Below are 17,793 nucleotides of genomic sequence, written 5' to 3'. Positions count from 1 at the left end.
TCAAATAAAGATTAGGAACTGTTTGTACTGTCAGTACGAGTGCTATGAAGCATGATATGGGAGGACACTTTAGAGAGGTATTAGCATATGGAAATTGTCCCAATTGGCTGTGCAAGCACAACAGCTTAATGAATATGCAACACGTTGTTCGTTTATTACAAACAATGTGTTAAGGAAAGGCTGATGAAATAACGTATACCATCGGACCATCAAAGATGAACAAAAGAGCGTTTTGTTGCCGGTAATATTCCTTGCGTATGGGTTGTTAAACCCACGTGAGTTGTGAATTGAGTGGAAACAAGTGTTTAGCTGTATATCAGTTGCTGATATGAGTTTGATCATGGAGGTAAAAACAGAAAAACTGCCAATGTGTCACTGAGTGGATGGTGAGGATAGGAAGCTGGACATTACTATCCGGTGGTTTTGTCTGTTGATCTGTTGTTAAGTTTATAGTGCCGTTTATATTTAAGTATATCAGAATGCAATATTTGACATCTAAATTGTAATTTATTATTTCGGGGTGGAGGACACCTAGACCCCGTTACATTAGAGTCGGATTCAAAGACCTTATGGTCAAAACCCTTCCTTCCATATATGCGCCTTCTATATATATACTCAACCCCTATCTACATCACACAGCGATTTTTTCACTTTGAAATCTTACAGTGTACATGCCGCTGAACTATATATATACGATCAAACACAATCATATATAAAGTATACACTTAAGAAAATCTTTTCTTTCAGCTGTGGTAAGCAGAACTGCTTTATTTTATTGACAAGTAAACGGTCTAAATTGTTAAGTTACATGCTTGATGTTCTTTTCATACAATACCTCACTTTACCAACTAGTAATAAAGCCTACGGGTCGGTAGTTGATAGCCACTTGAGTGGTAATGCTACTGACAACTATATACAACACTCAATCACGTGCATTGTTTACAACCTATTATCAACTTGTAAAATACAGCAAACAGTGAATACATGATAAGTACTATTTGTATTTAAAGGAAGGCCAACCAAGATAAAGCTAAGGCACTATCACAATATTATATAAATGTATTGTGGTTCTGGCATAGCGCCACTACTTATACTGTGCTTGATAATAAAGACCACTCGTACACTGGCAGCCATCTCTTAAGCCTCTTTATTTACCCGAATAGCCTTTCCAAGTGAATCTTATATGGTGTCAGAATCGACAGTATGGACAAGTTGACCCCACCAAGTCCAATGTCCCTACAGGGGAACATGGCAGAGAACTTTCGCCGTTTCAGACAGAGTTTTGAAATTTATTCCATAGCTACCGACCTGGGTAAGAAGGATGATGCAGTGCAATCCATGACTCTGCTACACGTGGCAGGCCCGGAGGTAGTTGAAGTGTACAATACATTCAAATGGGATACAGCAGGCGATGACAAAAAACTGGGGAAGATTTTGGAACAACTTGAGAAATACTGTAACCCACGGAAAAATGTAACATACGAAAGGCACGTATTTAATAAAAGAAATCAGCAACCGGGTGAGTCAATTGACACATACGTTACAGATTTGCGTGTGAAAGCGAAATCTTGTGAATTCGCGCAACTGACTGATACATTGATACGCGACCGAGTTGTGTGTGGAATCACGAATGATGCAGTAAGGGCTAGGTTGCTGCGTGATGACAAATTAACACTGGAGACTGCTATACAAATATGCAGGGCTTCGGAAATTAGTCAAACACAGGCGCAGTCTCTGCAAGAGAACAATGTTACTAGCCATATTCATGCATGTCAAACTGAGAAGAATAAACGGGGATCCACGAAAAACAGACAAAATAATAAGGGTGTCAACCAACAAAGTAGGCAGCGATCGGATACGTTTGACTGTCGGAAGTGTGGGCGCCGCCATGGGCCAAAACAATGCTTCGCGTATGGAAAACAGTGACTAAATTGTGGCAAATATGGACACTTTGCAGCACAATGTAGAGGAAAACAGCAGTCGCACCAGAATGAGAGAAAGCAAAAATCTGTTAACAAAGTCCAAGGGGCTAGTAATTACTCGAGCAGTGACTCAGAACATGAGTTTTACATATCAATGGTGACAGGTAAAACCAAGGAGAACAATCCACAGGAGGATGAATGGACTATAAAGTTGGACATAAATGAGACTCCCGTCACACTGAAAATTGACACAGGGGCAGAGTGTAATATTTTGCCCAAAGCTATCTACGACAAGATCTCACAAGAGGGCTTGAGGAGATCAAAAGTGAGGTTAGTCTCCTATACGGGTCATCGGGTCACTACGGTAGGACGACAGCGGCTCTTGGTGCAACATGCAGACAAATACCATGTTGTTGAGTTTCAGATTGTAGAAGAAAATCTGGTGCCATTATTGGGACTTTCTACATGTCTCGCCTTGCAGTTAATAAGGAAGTCGTTTGCAGTCAGTGCAGAGGTCAACGGGAACTCAGCTGTCACACCGGACGATATAGTAGCAAGTTTTCCGGAAGTTTTCAATGGGTTGGGAACCCTGGAGGATGAATATACCATCAGGATCGATGAAAATGCAAACCCAACAGTGCAGCCACCACGGAGGATCCCATATGCACTCAAGGACAAAGTAAAACAAGAACTTGATCGTATGGAGAAACTTCAGGTTATCAGAAAAGTGTCTGAACCAACCGAGTGGGTGAATGGGATGGTAATTGTTGAGAAACCTAACAAAGATGTAAGAATTTGCATTGATCCGCGCGAATTAAATAAGTCTGTCAAAAGGGAACACCACCCTATGAAGTCTATAAATGAAGTAGCGGGTAAGTTGTCAGACGCACAAATATTCACAGTGCTGGATGCAGGCAATGCGTTTTGGCAAGTAAAACTTAGCGAAGATAGTCGACATTATGTCACTTTCAATACCCCATATGGCAGATATCAGTTCTGCAGATTGCCATTCGGCATATGTTCAGCCCCAGAGGTATTTCAGAAGCGAATTAGCCAAATCTCTGAGGGAATATCGGGGGTCGAAGTAATTATGGATGACATCTTAATTTGGGGAAAAGATCTAGCAGAACATAATGAAAGGCTTCAAGAAGTGTTGAAAAGAGCCAAAGATTGTAATTTGACCCTAAATAAGGCAAAATCCAAAATTGCACAATCTTATGTGAAATATATGGGGCACATTATCAGTGCAGAAGGATTATCCCCTGACCCCGAGAAAATTCAGGCCATATTGCAGATGCCGGATCCAGAGAATAAACAGGCACTCCAACGGGTAATGGGTATGGTTAACTATGTGGGGAAGTTTATTCCTAATTTAGCTACCATTAGTACCCCAATTAGGCAACTGCTAGAAAAAGATGTTGCATGGGTATGGGATGACCAACATAAAGCATGTTTGTCGGAAATAAAGAAAGCACTAACTGAAGCCCCGGTGCTAAAATTCTATGACCCAGGAAAACCGGTGTTAGTATCGGTAGATGCCTCTCAACATGGAATGGGAGCATGCTTGTTGCAGGAAGGCCACCCGATAGCTTACGCATCTCGTTCGCTTAACAAGGCGGAGAGAAACTATGCTCAAATAGAAAAAGAAATGTTGGCAATTGTGTTTGGTACGAGCAAATTTCATGAATATATTTATGCTAAGCCTAATGTAAATGTAGAAACAGATCACAAACCAATTGAATGCTTGTATAAGAAACCATTGGGTTCAGCTCCACCTCGTATTCAAAGAATGATGACTAAAATACAGAATTATGACATTCAGGTAAAATACAAACCGGGGAAGGAATTACATATTGCAGATGCCCTTAGCAGAGCTCCCGCAATTATGTATGGAAAATCATGTGATAAGTTTGAGGTACACACGATCAGTCAAAAACCTATCAGCAATGAAATCCTAGATAAAATCAGAAACGAAACAAAGAAGGATGAAATTTTACAATTACTCCAGAACACAGTAAAGGCTGGATGGCCAAATCAAAAGTCAAAAAATCAATTGAATGAATATTGGCAGTATAGAGATGAAATAACGGTTCAAGATGGGTTCCTGCTAAAAGGGGACAGGATTGTTATTCCATCCAGCTTGAGAAAAGAAATGCTATCAAAGATACATAGTAGTCACCAAGGTATTGAGAGTTGCCGTAAGAGGGCCAGGGAGTCACTTTTTTGGCCACACATGAATTCGCAAATAGCTGACATTGTGTCACAGTGTACTACCTGTAATCAGTATCAAAGATCGCAACAAAAACAACCATTAAAGAGTCATGATGTACCAGACCGACCATGGCAAAAGGTTGGAGTTGACCTATTTCATCTGTATAATGAGAATTACGTCCTGTTGATTGATTACTATTCAAAGTATGTTGAAATTTCACGTCTAACAGGGAGTACTTCTTCAAAGTGTGTCATTGATGTTCTCAAAAGTCAATTTGCAAGACACGGGTTACCTGATATAGTGTTCAGTGATAACGGGCCACAATTTTCAGCTGCAGAATTTAAACAGTTTGCAGGAGATTATGGTTTCACACATATCACTAGTTCACCACATTACCCCCAAAGCAATGGTATGGCAGAGAGAGCTGTTCAGTCAATTAAACAACTTCTCAAAAAGGCAAAACACGATAAAAGAGACCCTTACTTGGCATTACTAGATTATAGGAACACCCCACAGGGTGATGCAGGATCACCTGCACAAAGGCTGATGGGGAGGCGAACCAAAACCCTACTCCCTACTGTACCATCCTTACTCAAGCCAAAATTGCCTAAAAATGTGAAGACACATCTGAAACAGCAACAAAATAATCAAAAGAATCATTTTGATCAGCATGCTAAACCATTGCTTCCCCTGAAACCTGGTGATAAGGTCAGAGTTAAAATAGCACATCGACACTGGGACCAAGGTGAGGTTATCAGACAAACTAAGGACCCAAAGTCTTATATTGTTCGAGTTAAAGGTGTAAATTTGAGGAGGAACAGGCGTGTAATCAGGAAAACAAACGAGACGTTTGTTGAAAACTATGACTTTGGTGAATCAGTTCCACTAGAGCAGGAAAACAACCCTGAGGTTAATGAGGACCCTGTACCACAAGTAGACCACCCTCGAACTAGTCGTAGTGGTAGACGATTGAAAGCAAAACTACCATGTACCACATGTCCATCATGTGCTTAGTGATCACTGTCACTCTTCAAACCATGTTATGCATAAAGTTTTAGTTCAATAGTTAAAGTAAATAATCAGAGTACGTGATTCATAAATAGTTCATTAACATGTTTGGTGTGAGTTTTATTACATACAAATGAGTTTATTAACACTTGATCCTTTGCAGTCATCTTCCATGAATTAATGTATACTATCATCATGTTTACATGTTGCCGACTTTACATATTAATCTTAAAAAGGGAGATATCACAATATTATATAAATGTATTGTGGTTCTGGCATAGCGCCACTACTTATACTGTGCTTGATAATAAAGACCACTCGTACACTGGCAGCCATCTCTTAAGCCTCTTTATTTACCCGAATAGCCTTTCCAAGTGAATCTTATAGGCACTATAAACCCAAACATCTACTGTCAACCTTAAAGCCCTTTACATAGGGATATTGGGTATACGAAATTCAATAACGGCTCTGTTATGGAACGCCAAAACGGATAATATTCAGTAGCTTTTACTCTTTCTACAGTAGTAAATTTTGTGTCACATAATGAGAAAAATAGTTACAAGTCATTATAGTGTGAGGTTCTTTTGCGCAGGATAATGACCAAGGCTTGAATTTTTATTGGGCAGTCCGTCAACTGTCACAGAAAATTCGCCATTTTGGATACAAATCATATTGTCTTTATTATGCAGTCTTAACTGCCGCACAAGGACTTCACGAAAAACCGTAATCATTGTTCGTCAATTTTTACAGTCACATAATGACCAAGAAAGAAAAAACTAATTATTCGGCAACATTTTTGTTTTGGCGTTCCATACGGTGTCACACAAGCGAGGCAATAGGAAGTTCGCGTACTACCGGCGGGCGCTTCGTAGTTTTAATCATCTCGTGTGGAACGCCAACAGGGTAAAACAACCTTTGCCTATACTGTGCCTTCTCTTAACAACCAATTAGCACAGCTTTTTCACGAGTATGATATATATGTATACCATTTGCCAACGCTCACGGTCGAAAATTTGACCGACGCGTTGTCGAAATTAAACAGGCGAGATAATGACAACAAACAAAGTTAGAGAGTTAGCTGAGGCTACGAGAACCGCTTTGCCGCATAGTTTTAGCGAGGATTACAATTAAGTAAAGGCTTCAATGATAATGCCAACGATTTTACACAACGAGTGGACCCTATATACATGCTAAAAATCCACACTTGTTTTACACTACCTCGGGCTGTTGAAAAAAAGCTTGCCTGTGGATTCTGGTACGCAAAGACAAAACGCGTTGACAAAGCGTATCACATTTGTGGGAACGTTGCATTATTTGATAATTATGAACAAGCGTCGTATAACAGTAGTTTTGGCACGTTCGCTCGAAAGAACCACAGGTAGAGAATTAGATCACAACGTGAAGTTGGAGCATCGGAGCCTCTTAATGACATCTCCGTAGCCGTGAATTTTAGTCAAATCTAAGAAAGAGGAGAAAAGTTCAAATTAATCGCCGCAATACATTCCAAATATAAAAGATGACCATGCCGACACCTGTTGTTTATTTGTATTGTTATCATCAGGGTTCACCGGAAATCAACTTGCGTTATATTATACTATTTTGTCGGTTATATCAGGGAGTTGTTAACCCCTTGACCAGCTCCCTGATTACGTCGCTTAATGTTACCAATATTTCTCCGAAATTGATTGCCATGTGTGAGCCGATAGGCATACTACCATCGCTTCGGTATAATCATACAGATTATACTGTAGGCTTCATATGGCTTTAGTGACAAGAGAAACACGTGAAATGTTAGTGACGGTTCGTCCATCGAGCATCTTTACATTCTGTACCTTGAAAGTTAGTGTTTGTCCGGCAACCAGCCAGTATACCGCGTTGATAAAACTAAGGGTACCCGCCAACCTTGCACATTGAATAGTTGGCTCCTTCCGTGAACTATATGAAGCTATAACGTTTGGAAACTGCTTATTTATTTAAAAATGATTACACAAATAAAGATGGTCACACATTGAAAGCGAATTAATTGGTCAATTTTATTCCATTTACAGCCAGCAGGTGTAGAGTAAAAGGCGGACTACTTATAACATTAAACTATAAGGACTGAATAATTTTTAAATAAAATAATATATACATTACGTTTGAAGTTTGTTTAACTGAGTTGAGGAGAGAAACATCGTACGCCGTACAGATCATATTCAAGAAACTGAAAACGAAACTTTAAAATTAAAAAAAAAAGTCTTTATCCTTTTAATATGGATGTGTCTTGTGTCATTCAGAATCTCGTCATATCTTGGTGTCACTGGATATTAATGGTTTGTGAACGATGCATTTGCAGCTTAGTCGACGGTTTTATTGGAGAATAATGACTGGTTCACGACTCTTTAGATAAACTGTAAAAAAAAATGGTACTTGTGATTTTACAACTTAGTGTTGTTTTACTGCAAGTTAGACTTACAAGCGTTTTACCTTAGTTCGCTCGAAAAGCAAAATACGTTTCCAGACAAATTTAATGGCGCTATTTCTAAATATATAATAATCTTGTATGCATATATGATTATAACTCTTTAGTTAGCGGTTGGCGATGACTGCATTGATTCGAACGGAAATTGGTTGCAACACTTTCCCGTTGGAAGTTAAACTCATCCTTATCCATATTTGTGAGGCTCGCCATAGCCAATACATTGTTATGATATTCGTCACTAGTAATATAATTTGAAGTAGGGGATAGGGACAAGAAAGATACCTCGTACCCCAACCTCCCCCACCACCCTACCACCTCCCCACCACCCTTCCACCTCAACACCACCCTCCCCACCACCCTCCCACCTACCCACCACCCTCCAACTTCCCCACCACCCTCCCCACCTACCCCACCTACCCCACATTCGTCACTACTAATATAATTTGAAGTAGGGGATAGGGACAAGAAAGATACCTCCTACCCCAACCTCCCCCACCACCCTACCACCTCCCCACCACCCTTCCACCTCAACACCACCCTCCCCACCACCCTCCCACCTACCCACCACCCTCCAACTTCCCCACCACCCTCCCCACCTCCCCCACCCTCCCCACCTACCCCACATTCGTCACTACTAATATAATTTGAAGTAGGGGATAGGGACAAGAAAGATACCTCGTACCCCAACCTCCCCCACCACCCTACCACCTCCCCACCACCCTTCCACCTCAACACCACCCTCCCCACCACCCTCCCACCTACCCAACACCCTCCAACTTCCCCACCACCTTCACCACCTCCCCCACCCTCCCCACCTACCCCACCTACCCACCACCCTCCAACTTCCCCACCACCTACCCCACCCTCCCCACCTACCCCACATTCGTCACTACTAATATAATTTGAAGTAGGGGATAGGGACAAGAAAGATACCTCCTACCCCAACCTCCCCTACCACCCTACCACCTCCCCACCACCCTTCCACCTCAACACCACCCTCCCCACCACCCTCCCACATACCCACCACCCTCCAACTTCCCCACCACCCTCCAACTTCCCCACCACCCTCCCCACCTCCCCCACCCTCCCCACCTACCCTCTCTCCTATGCCCGCCCTCTTCTTCCCCTTCTATTATTGTATATTACAGACAGCGCTGTTGCATACACAATTACGTGTAATTTTATTACGAAATGATAATTTCAAACTTGTAAAGGCAATCGCAATAAGTTATAAAAGGTGGACAGTTTATGAACCTGACACCATGTAAGGTGTCCTTAGATTCCTATATCAATAGAAGGGGCAATAACAGTCAAGTGGATGTTAATAGTACCAGGGAGTTATTTTATGGAACAACTCCCTGGTAGTACCATGGAGGTAAACAGACCCGTTACGCAACACTGAATGCATCGTATAGGCTACATCATATTTGAATACGCACTATAAAGTGTTTTCGTTTAGTCACCGTAAAGATATCGTTATACACAGCACGCGGTTTCCATGCAAAAAGATACTCAAAGATACGAATTCTGTTTGTCACGGTTGGTCAACACTCTGCTTGGAACTTGAAGTCTAATTTGAGGTAAGCCAAAGCAATATAAATATTTCTAAGCTCCTTTCTTTACAGGGTACAGTGTGACCATAGGTAAAGTATATAGTTAGGATATAATAAAAAAATCTAATTGGAACTATATTGTTACCCAAGAATGTCTCAGTTCATATATAGGATCGCAAAACGACTGTTGAATGCTTAAAGGTGTTAGAGGCCTTTATTGTCAAGGTGTCTGTATTGTTCGGTAATTCCAGTTGAATGGAGATCGAAAAGCCTTTACATGTAATATATAGAGAGCCTGAATGCAATACGTATAGGCCACAGGTGGATATATATATATATATATATATATATAACACCAAATCCTACCTCTAGGAGACATGACATAACATCGTATATGTAGGAGACATTGTATAAAACACCACAAAAATCAGAAAATATAGACCCTCTCTGCATATCAATACCTATAATAATGTTAAATGACATCAGCGATGGTGACCATAAAGTTTCCCGTGCTATTTCGAAGCATTTCCTGATATAACTCTATGAAGTTGTTATAAATGTCTCCTTTACGTTTTTTTACTCCAATATACACCTTCAGGAGACAGTTGTTATATCGGTTGCATTTGGGAGACACGTAGCATCTGACAGTATCACGCAGAGATCTATACCCATACCTTGACAGTGTGTGCATTTACCTCCGTATATCTTTAGTAAATATGTTGGCTTAAATTTATTAACTATTATTGAATTTAAGCATTATCCTACTGCGGAAAAAATTAATCAACAACCGCCTTTTTAATTCTCTTGTTGTGTTGTTACTTGTGTAGCTGGTTGAGGAGTGCTCCTAGTATAAAATTGTAAGTTTGCTGATCATTACACTCAACTCATAAATGTTATTGAACTCTTTATAAACTGCATGCTTAGTCATACAAGGGAAATGCATACAAGTGGCCGAATCATGGTAGTTTTAGGTGAGGGGCAAATGCAGTAGTGAGCAAAGTGTCAATTCTCGGAGCTATCAGGAATGAGGGATTTAGGAGGGGTGTGGTATTTAGGCTTTAAATGGAGAAATATATGATAGACGCCATCTCGGGAAGGGGTGTTAAGGGGAATGGGGCTACAGCGTAGGAAAGTTTTGCTCTCAAAATGGTTTTATCATTCCTTTTCTCAACATCTGTCGTTCCATTTTTTTATTTATTATTATTTGGTGTCAATAGTGGAGGCACATGCCTGTAGCCCCCCCCCCCCTTTGCATACACCACTAAAATTTAAAGAACAGTTAGATGTGAACTTTTATTAACATATGTAAATATCAATTGACTTTTCTTTAGCATATATAGGTGCAACTAGAATTAAGCATGGGCACACTTTTTCTTTGTTAAAGGCTGAACCTCTCAGACCCTATTCTTTTTTTAAATCAGATTTCTTTTACGTTTGAGTGTTAGTATTTTTATAAATTCTGAACAATATTGAATGCTTAATTAAATTGAAAAATGTTTCAATTATGACTTTCAGTCATATGTTTCTTAGCGTGGGCACAACAATCCTAAACGTGGGCACACCTGTATAAGTTACCAGATTGGTTATAATGTACACATCCATATAGCAATATGTAAACTTCTATTAACGCCTGTACATATCAACCGTTTTCTTATGCACGGGTGCAATTGCATTTCAGGCATGGGCACATATAATCTTTCCTATTAAACTTAATATGTAGGACTACTCATCGACACACATAGGCACCCAATTTCATCAAACCAACGATGTCAAAGTGGGGCATGTGTTCCACCCCTCCCCATGTATCTACCTCCGTATTTGAATTCTATAGTACTATCAAACAGCATCATAAGTCCCTGCCAGTAGGTTAACTTTGTCCTCGACCAGAATTGTGTTAAATTAGAACGCTTATTAGAAATCGCTCTTTCCTAGAATATGGCTGTGTATAGTAACAATACCAGTTTGAATAACCTAGTAATAATTTTGGAAGGACATGAATATTAACCATGAGATATTTAGAAGTCCTGATTGTTTTAATTTTATGAGGAATGTTCAAGTCACCTCTTTCATTCCCCAGCTAAGGCCTTGACGAGAAGTCTTTATGAAATTGCCAGGTTTTCTTGATAATAATAATAATCAGCAGTTAATTTTAAGACACTTAAGTGACCACAAATTTGGGAGAAACCCGCAAGGGCTTATGGATTACAAGTTACATGTCCAATTCAACATTTTAACTCAAATTTGGAATCTTTTCCATTTAGAAAGTCATTTCAGATGGGAAAAACCGTAGATTGCTCTTGGGTGGGTGAATAACCCACCTTACTATGGCCAGTGATCGAACTCAAACCTCCCAATTGCGGAGCCTCATTGCTTCAAATGCCACCGCCTTTATGTACAGCACCGGTGTGTTTTTCGTTAATGGCAACATAATTGGACACAAATCAACAATTGTACAATCTATGTTTACATGTAGTGCAATAACTCTGGTCATGAGAATTAATTGGTTGATGAATGCTTCAGCAGCTACTTCATCTGAGAAAGAGCTACATTATGTGGTAGCAATATTGACTATAAATTTGCTTTCTGTCTTAATTGGCTACTTTAAACTAAAGCACATTAAGATCATCTGTAGTTGTCTAGATATTGGTCCTGCGTGGACAAAGAATTCTTCCCATACATTAAGGCTAGTGTAGATATGAATCCATTAAATGTAACAGCATTGTGACACTGTCCAAGTGTAGCAGTGAAAGATATGCCCTTCAGGCATTTACATTTCACAGTCTTCTGTGCCCCCCTCCCCAACCAGTGATAGTCTGGCTATGTGCCTGTATAACATCAATCCTTAAACAAATCACACAAATCTTAGTCACAACTTGTTTTACAGAAAATTGAGGACACTGAAATTGTAAATATAAACAAAGAACAAGATAACCTGCAGATTGTGCGGAACATGTATTGATATCTTCAAAAAGGTATTGAAAATAAATCATTAATTTCCTAATGAAGTAATCATTTGGCTAGCATGATCTAATTAAAAACTTGTGATAAAATGGGCACATGAAACAGTAATTTTCTGTAGAGATGTAATGTAAAACCTTTGGCAAGATTATAGTTAAATTCTTTTTACCTAGTAAAGTGAGTATTGACATACCATGAAGTTATGTCAAATATGTTATCATGAACTGGTCAAGGTCCCTAAAAGTTACCTTAACCTATGTTTTGAAAGAAAACTGCAGAGTTAACCTATTTTGAAATAAAACATTTTTCCTTTTACTTCTACCACAACAATTGCAAGTACTGATACGGTCATTGCAAATTGGGTTGCCATGCATATGTGCATATTATTGTACACCAATGTATACATTTGTTCACGGTATAATTTTACCCATTGCTGTAAGTTCATCGTTCAGGAGGTGACTGTAGGTAACAATTGCTACAATTAGTTCATTGTTACCATCTCCAATATCGAATGATGTCTTGTCTGACATGTTGTCAATAATTTTAAAACAGTGGCAACTTGTGAACTCATTGTTGAAAGATGCTGCAATTCTCCTTATCAATTCAGTTTTGCAATGCTTTATTTCTCATACCTTTTTTCGATGACAGCTGGCTAAGCCTAGCTGCCTACACACTTAAGCAGTTCGGTACAAAGAAAAGTACAAAGGATTGATTTGGTTAAAGAATACACAATAATTAAAGATGAAAATGAAATATGATTGCCTAGTCACATGATAAGATGAATGATAACATTATAAATCCATGAATAGTTCAAACAGCCCGGTTCACATTTTTCATGCTTCTCTGAAAAATGAAGTGCTATGGTGTTTCATATGTAAATAATTTGAAAATGCCTTTACACTCTCCAATTTAGGACCAAGGCTTGTGTCAAAGAACAAAGTTTTTTTTATGAAAATGTAGGATGGGAGAACAAATCCATGCAAGGTGATTAATGACTTCTAAGCCATGTTAGTTACAGCAAGTTCAATCACACACTAAAACTTTTCAGGCAGTTGCTACAGAAAAAGAGTAAAATAAAAAGGAAAGATTTGGTAAAGACTACAAAGTAATTAAAGATAAAGATGAAAGGGGCATAAAAAAAGTGAGCACAAATGATGGTCCTCTTATAGTAATTATGGGAAACACACATGTCAATATGACATCTAGACAAGTTGAATAACAATTTGACTTTGTAAAATAACACATCCAAAGTTGTTTAGGCTTTGTCTGTCATCGACTTCAACCTATCAGCATATTTTCTCTTTCTTTTCTCCCTCTCATTCATGACTTTAGTCCGAACAGTGCGCCAAGTATATGTCTGGGTGAGGTTTGCACATTTCAAGAAATCTTCAAGTTCAGCTTTATCTGTTGGACAAAAGATCATTAGATAAGAAAGTACAATTCAGACAGAAAAGAGGGTTTTCAAATTTATTAAAATACATTTCATGATATCTTCTTCTAAAATATACATGTTGTCTATTTAATAAATCCACAATATGTATGTCACACGTCCAATTGCTTCTCTTCTTATGCTTGTGAGTAGCAGTTTACCTATGTGAAGTGCCAACTAACAGTAAGCAGTACTAATGTGATGTGATATATAGACTTGCTAAAACCATCAGTTTTTTACCCAAGTTGTTCCTTGAAAGAACCTTTATCATTTCATGGTTTGAAATATGTTTAAAACACAAAGGTAATTTAGACACAATGTTTACACCAGGCACTACCTAACACTATATTACTTACTTGGAATGGTCTTGCATACTTTCTCAGTTATTATTTCATGAAAGTGCTCCTTTACTAAGTCTTCGTCACTTTTCGCCCATTTAGTGTACGTTCGACCTGAAAAAAAAAACATCTTTCAAATAAACAAGCCAATTAAGCCTTGATTTTGGCGAAAGCATACAATGGTGATAGCGTGTGCGTATTTGGCCTGCATGCCTCTTAACATGCTAACTCAAAATTGATGAACTATAAATTGGTATATACATTGACTTTGGTGAGTAGAAGAAAGTTAATGTGTTTTAAGTGGTCAAATGTCATTTGAGGTGCAAGTCAAAACACTTTGTCAACATAAAGGAAAAATTGGATGGACTTCAGACTTGTATGTCCCTTGCCATTGATGAGTAAAACAACCATAATTTGTCTTTCACGGAGATTGTGTTTGAAGTCTGGCACCTTGTAAAATTCATGAATTTGAAGTTTGATAAACTTCCAGCCACATGGTTTCTAGACTGCTGGCATAAAATTACTTAGCCAATTGGCTTTCAAATTACTTTTTTGTATCAGCATAATTTATCCTGTTACAAAGATATCGGGCAATCATCATTATCATCACCATAAAAGACAATATGTACTCACTTTTTTTGGTCTTTGCCTCTGAGTCTTGGGAATGGGATATTTTGAAAAGCCTTCTTTTTTTCCCTTCATGAAACGAAAAGAAAAGCTTCCTTAATAATTTGTTAGTGATGTAAGTTCTTGTTCATGAATCATAAATACATATTACAAAATGGAATTACAGCAAGCTTAACAGCGCTAACACCTTCACAAGCTCTCAGCAAGACAGATTGATGAATAACCTCTATGGTATCCCTTTGCAGAACGTTGTTTCTTTATGCTAGACCAGGCTGTAGAGGTGATGTTGCATAACATAACAATCAATATTACTGCAAAGTGTTCAGAACTAAAATCATGCTGTGAGAGCAACAAAACTGATGTTACGTCATTCCAATACAATTGAATACAAACATTTGTTTCACAATTTGTCGCAGTGTATTGAGATAGATTCTATAGCATGTCTCCATTGTATACCTGAAAATTGAATACAAACATATTTGTCAAGATGTGTCACAGTGTACTCAGATAGATTCTATAGCATGTCTTCTATGTATACCTGAAAATTGAATACAAACATATTTGTCAAGATGTGTCACAGTGTACTCAGATAGATTCTATAGCATGTCTTCTATGTATACCTGACAATTGAAAACAAACATTTGTTTCACATTGTGTCATAGTGTACAGTGGCCAAATGTTGGCTATATTGAACTTACAAATAGCTTCTACAGTATGTCTTCTAAGTATACCTCACAATTGAACACTAACATATGTTTCACAATTTGTCGCAGTGTATTGAGATAGATTCTATAGCATGTCTCTTATGTATACCTGAAAATTGAATACAAACATATTTGTCAAGATGTGTCACAGTGTACTCAGATAGATTCTATAGCATGTCTTCTATGTTTACCTGACAATTGAAAACAAACATTTGTTTCACATTGTGTCATAGTGTACAGTGGCCAAATGTTGGCTATATTGAACTTACAAATAGGTTCTAGAGTATGTCTTCTAATTATACCTCACAATTGAATACAAACATATGTTTCACAATTTGTCGCAGTGTATTGAGATAGATTCTATAGCATGTCTCTTATGTATACCTGAAAATTGAATACAAACATATTTATCAAGATGTGTCACAGTGTACTCAGATAGATTCTATAGCATGTCTTCTATGTTTACCTGACAATTGAAAACAAACATTTGTTTCACATTGTTTCATAGTGCACAGTGGCCAAATGTTGGCTATACTGAACTTACAAATAGGTTCTACAGTATGTCTTCTAAGTATACCTCACAATTGAATACTAACATATGTTTCACAATTAGTCGCAGTGTATTGAGATAGATTCTATAGCATGTCTCCTATGTATACCTGAAAATTGAATACAAACATATTTGTCATGAGGTGCCACAGTGTACTCAGATAGATTCTATAGCATGTCTTCTATGTATACCTGACAATTGAAAACAAACATTTGTTTCACATTGTGTCATAGTGTACAGTGGCCAAATGTTGGCTATATTGAACTTACAAATGATTCTACAGTATGTCTTCTAAGTATACCTCACAATTGAATACAATCATATGTTTCACAATTTGTCGCAGTGTATTGAGATAGATTCTATAGCATGTCTCTTATGTATACCTGAAAATTGAATACAAACATATTTGTCAAGATGTGTAACAGTGTGCTCAGATAGATTCTATAGCATGTCTTCTATGTATACCTGAAAATTGAATACAAATGTATTTGTCATGATGTGTACTGAGATAGATTCTATAGCATGTCTTCTATGTATACCTGACAATTGAAAACAAACATTTGTTTCACATTGTGTCATAGTGTGCAGTGGCCAACTGTTGGCAATATTGAACTTACAAATATTCCACTAAAAGTCAGTTTGACCAACAGTTATCTCCATCTTTTCTTATCAAAGATTTTGGGTTCAAATTTTTTTTTTATCTCAGTAGGCTAACAACCAACATGGATTTTTTTTTAAATCAGTTTGTCACCAAAGTATATCTGACACAAATACTGTGCATGATACCTGTGTTTCACAATGTGTCAAAGTATACAGTACCCAACTGATGACTACATTGAACAAACGAGTAATCCATCTCGAGTCAGCTTGACACTCAATATTATCCACTAAATATAGCCGACAAAGGGTAAAGAGCACTTCCAGAGAATGAAATCCCAGCAAAAAATTTACCACAAATTTACCGCGGTAACTTACCACACTTTTACTACGGTAAAACCGCGGTAAAACTGCGGTAAATTTGTTGTACATTACCGCGGTGTTTTGGCCCTATGGACGCGGTAAACCGCGGTTTACCGTAGTACATTACCGCAAATTTACCACGCTTTTACCGCAAATTTACCACGGTTTTACCACAATTTACCTTACTTTTACCATGCATTTACCGTAGTACATTACCGCAAATTTACCACGGTTTTACCACAAATTTACCACGGTTTTACCCCAAATTTACCTGACATTTACCATGCATTTACCCTAAATTTACCGCAATGTACCATAGTTTTACCACGCTTTTACCCCATATATACCCTACTTTTACCACGCTTTTACCCCAAATATACCCTACTTTTACCACAATTTTACCATGCATTTACACTAGTTTACCACAATATACCGTGGTTTTACCCCAAATATACCCTACTTTTACCCCAAATATACCCTACTTTTGCCATGCATTTACCCTAAATTTACCGCAATATACCATGGTTTTACCACGCTTTTACCCCATATATACCCTACTTTTACCACGCTTTTACCCCAAATATACCCTACTTTTACCACAATTTACCATAATTTTACCATGCATTTACACTAGTTTACCACAATTTACCATGGTTTTACCTTAATTTTACCATGCTTTTACACCAAATGTACCCTACTTTTACCCCAAATATACCCTACATTTGCCATGCATTTACCATAAATTTACCCTACTTTTACCACAATTTACCACAATTTTACCATGCATTTACACTAGTTTACCACAATATACCATGCTTTTACCCCAAATATACCCCAAATATACTATACTTTTACCAGACTTTTACCCTAGTTTTACCACAATATTTACCGAGCATTTACCCTACTTTTACCCCAAATATACCCTACTTTTACCACAATTTTACCCTAGGTTTACCACAATATTCACCTTGGTTTTACACTAATTTTACCATAGATTTACAACAATATATCGTCATTTGCCACGCTTTTCCCTTAATTTACCACAGTTACCGTAATTTTACCACTATATAT

The 17,793-nt window shown here is 38.1% G+C and overlaps 2 protein-coding genes across 3 annotated transcripts in view; one reads left to right on the top strand and one right to left on the bottom strand.

The window, feature by feature from the left end:
* The first annotated feature begins 8,831 nt into the window (after positions 1–8,831).
* The window catches only part of LOC139984208 (solute carrier organic anion transporter family member 4A1-like), a 74,373-nt gene continuing 65,411 nt past the window's right edge, over positions 8,832–17,793 (top strand). The window contains exon 1 of the mRNA XM_071998004.1: positions 8,832–9,183. The gene's annotated coding sequence lies outside the window, so the exon portion shown is untranslated. The remainder of the gene's footprint in view (positions 9,184–17,793) is intronic.
* Positions 12,090–17,793, bottom strand: part of LOC139984965 (uncharacterized) — a 42,009-nt gene continuing 36,305 nt past the window's right edge. For both annotated transcript variants that reach the window (XM_071999125.1, XM_071999126.1), the window contains exons 7-9: positions 14,515–14,577; positions 13,900–13,995; positions 12,090–13,518 (exon numbers count right to left, since the gene is read on the bottom strand). In XM_071999125.1, the coding sequence (XP_071855226.1) occupies positions 13,954–13,995; positions 14,515–14,577 (105 nt within the window). In that variant the 3' untranslated portion in view covers positions 12,090–13,518; positions 13,900–13,953. The remainder of the gene's footprint in view (positions 13,519–13,899; positions 13,996–14,514; positions 14,578–17,793) is intronic.

The sequence above is a fragment of the Apostichopus japonicus genome, chromosome 17, assembly GCF_037975245.1.
Source record: "Apostichopus japonicus isolate 1M-3 chromosome 17, ASM3797524v1, whole genome shotgun sequence".
Taxonomy (NCBI): Eukaryota; Metazoa; Echinodermata; class Holothuroidea; order Aspidochirotida; family Stichopodidae; genus Apostichopus; species Apostichopus japonicus.
The sequence above is the reverse complement of the archived record's forward strand: the minus strand, read 5'-3'. Positions and strand labels throughout refer to the sequence as shown.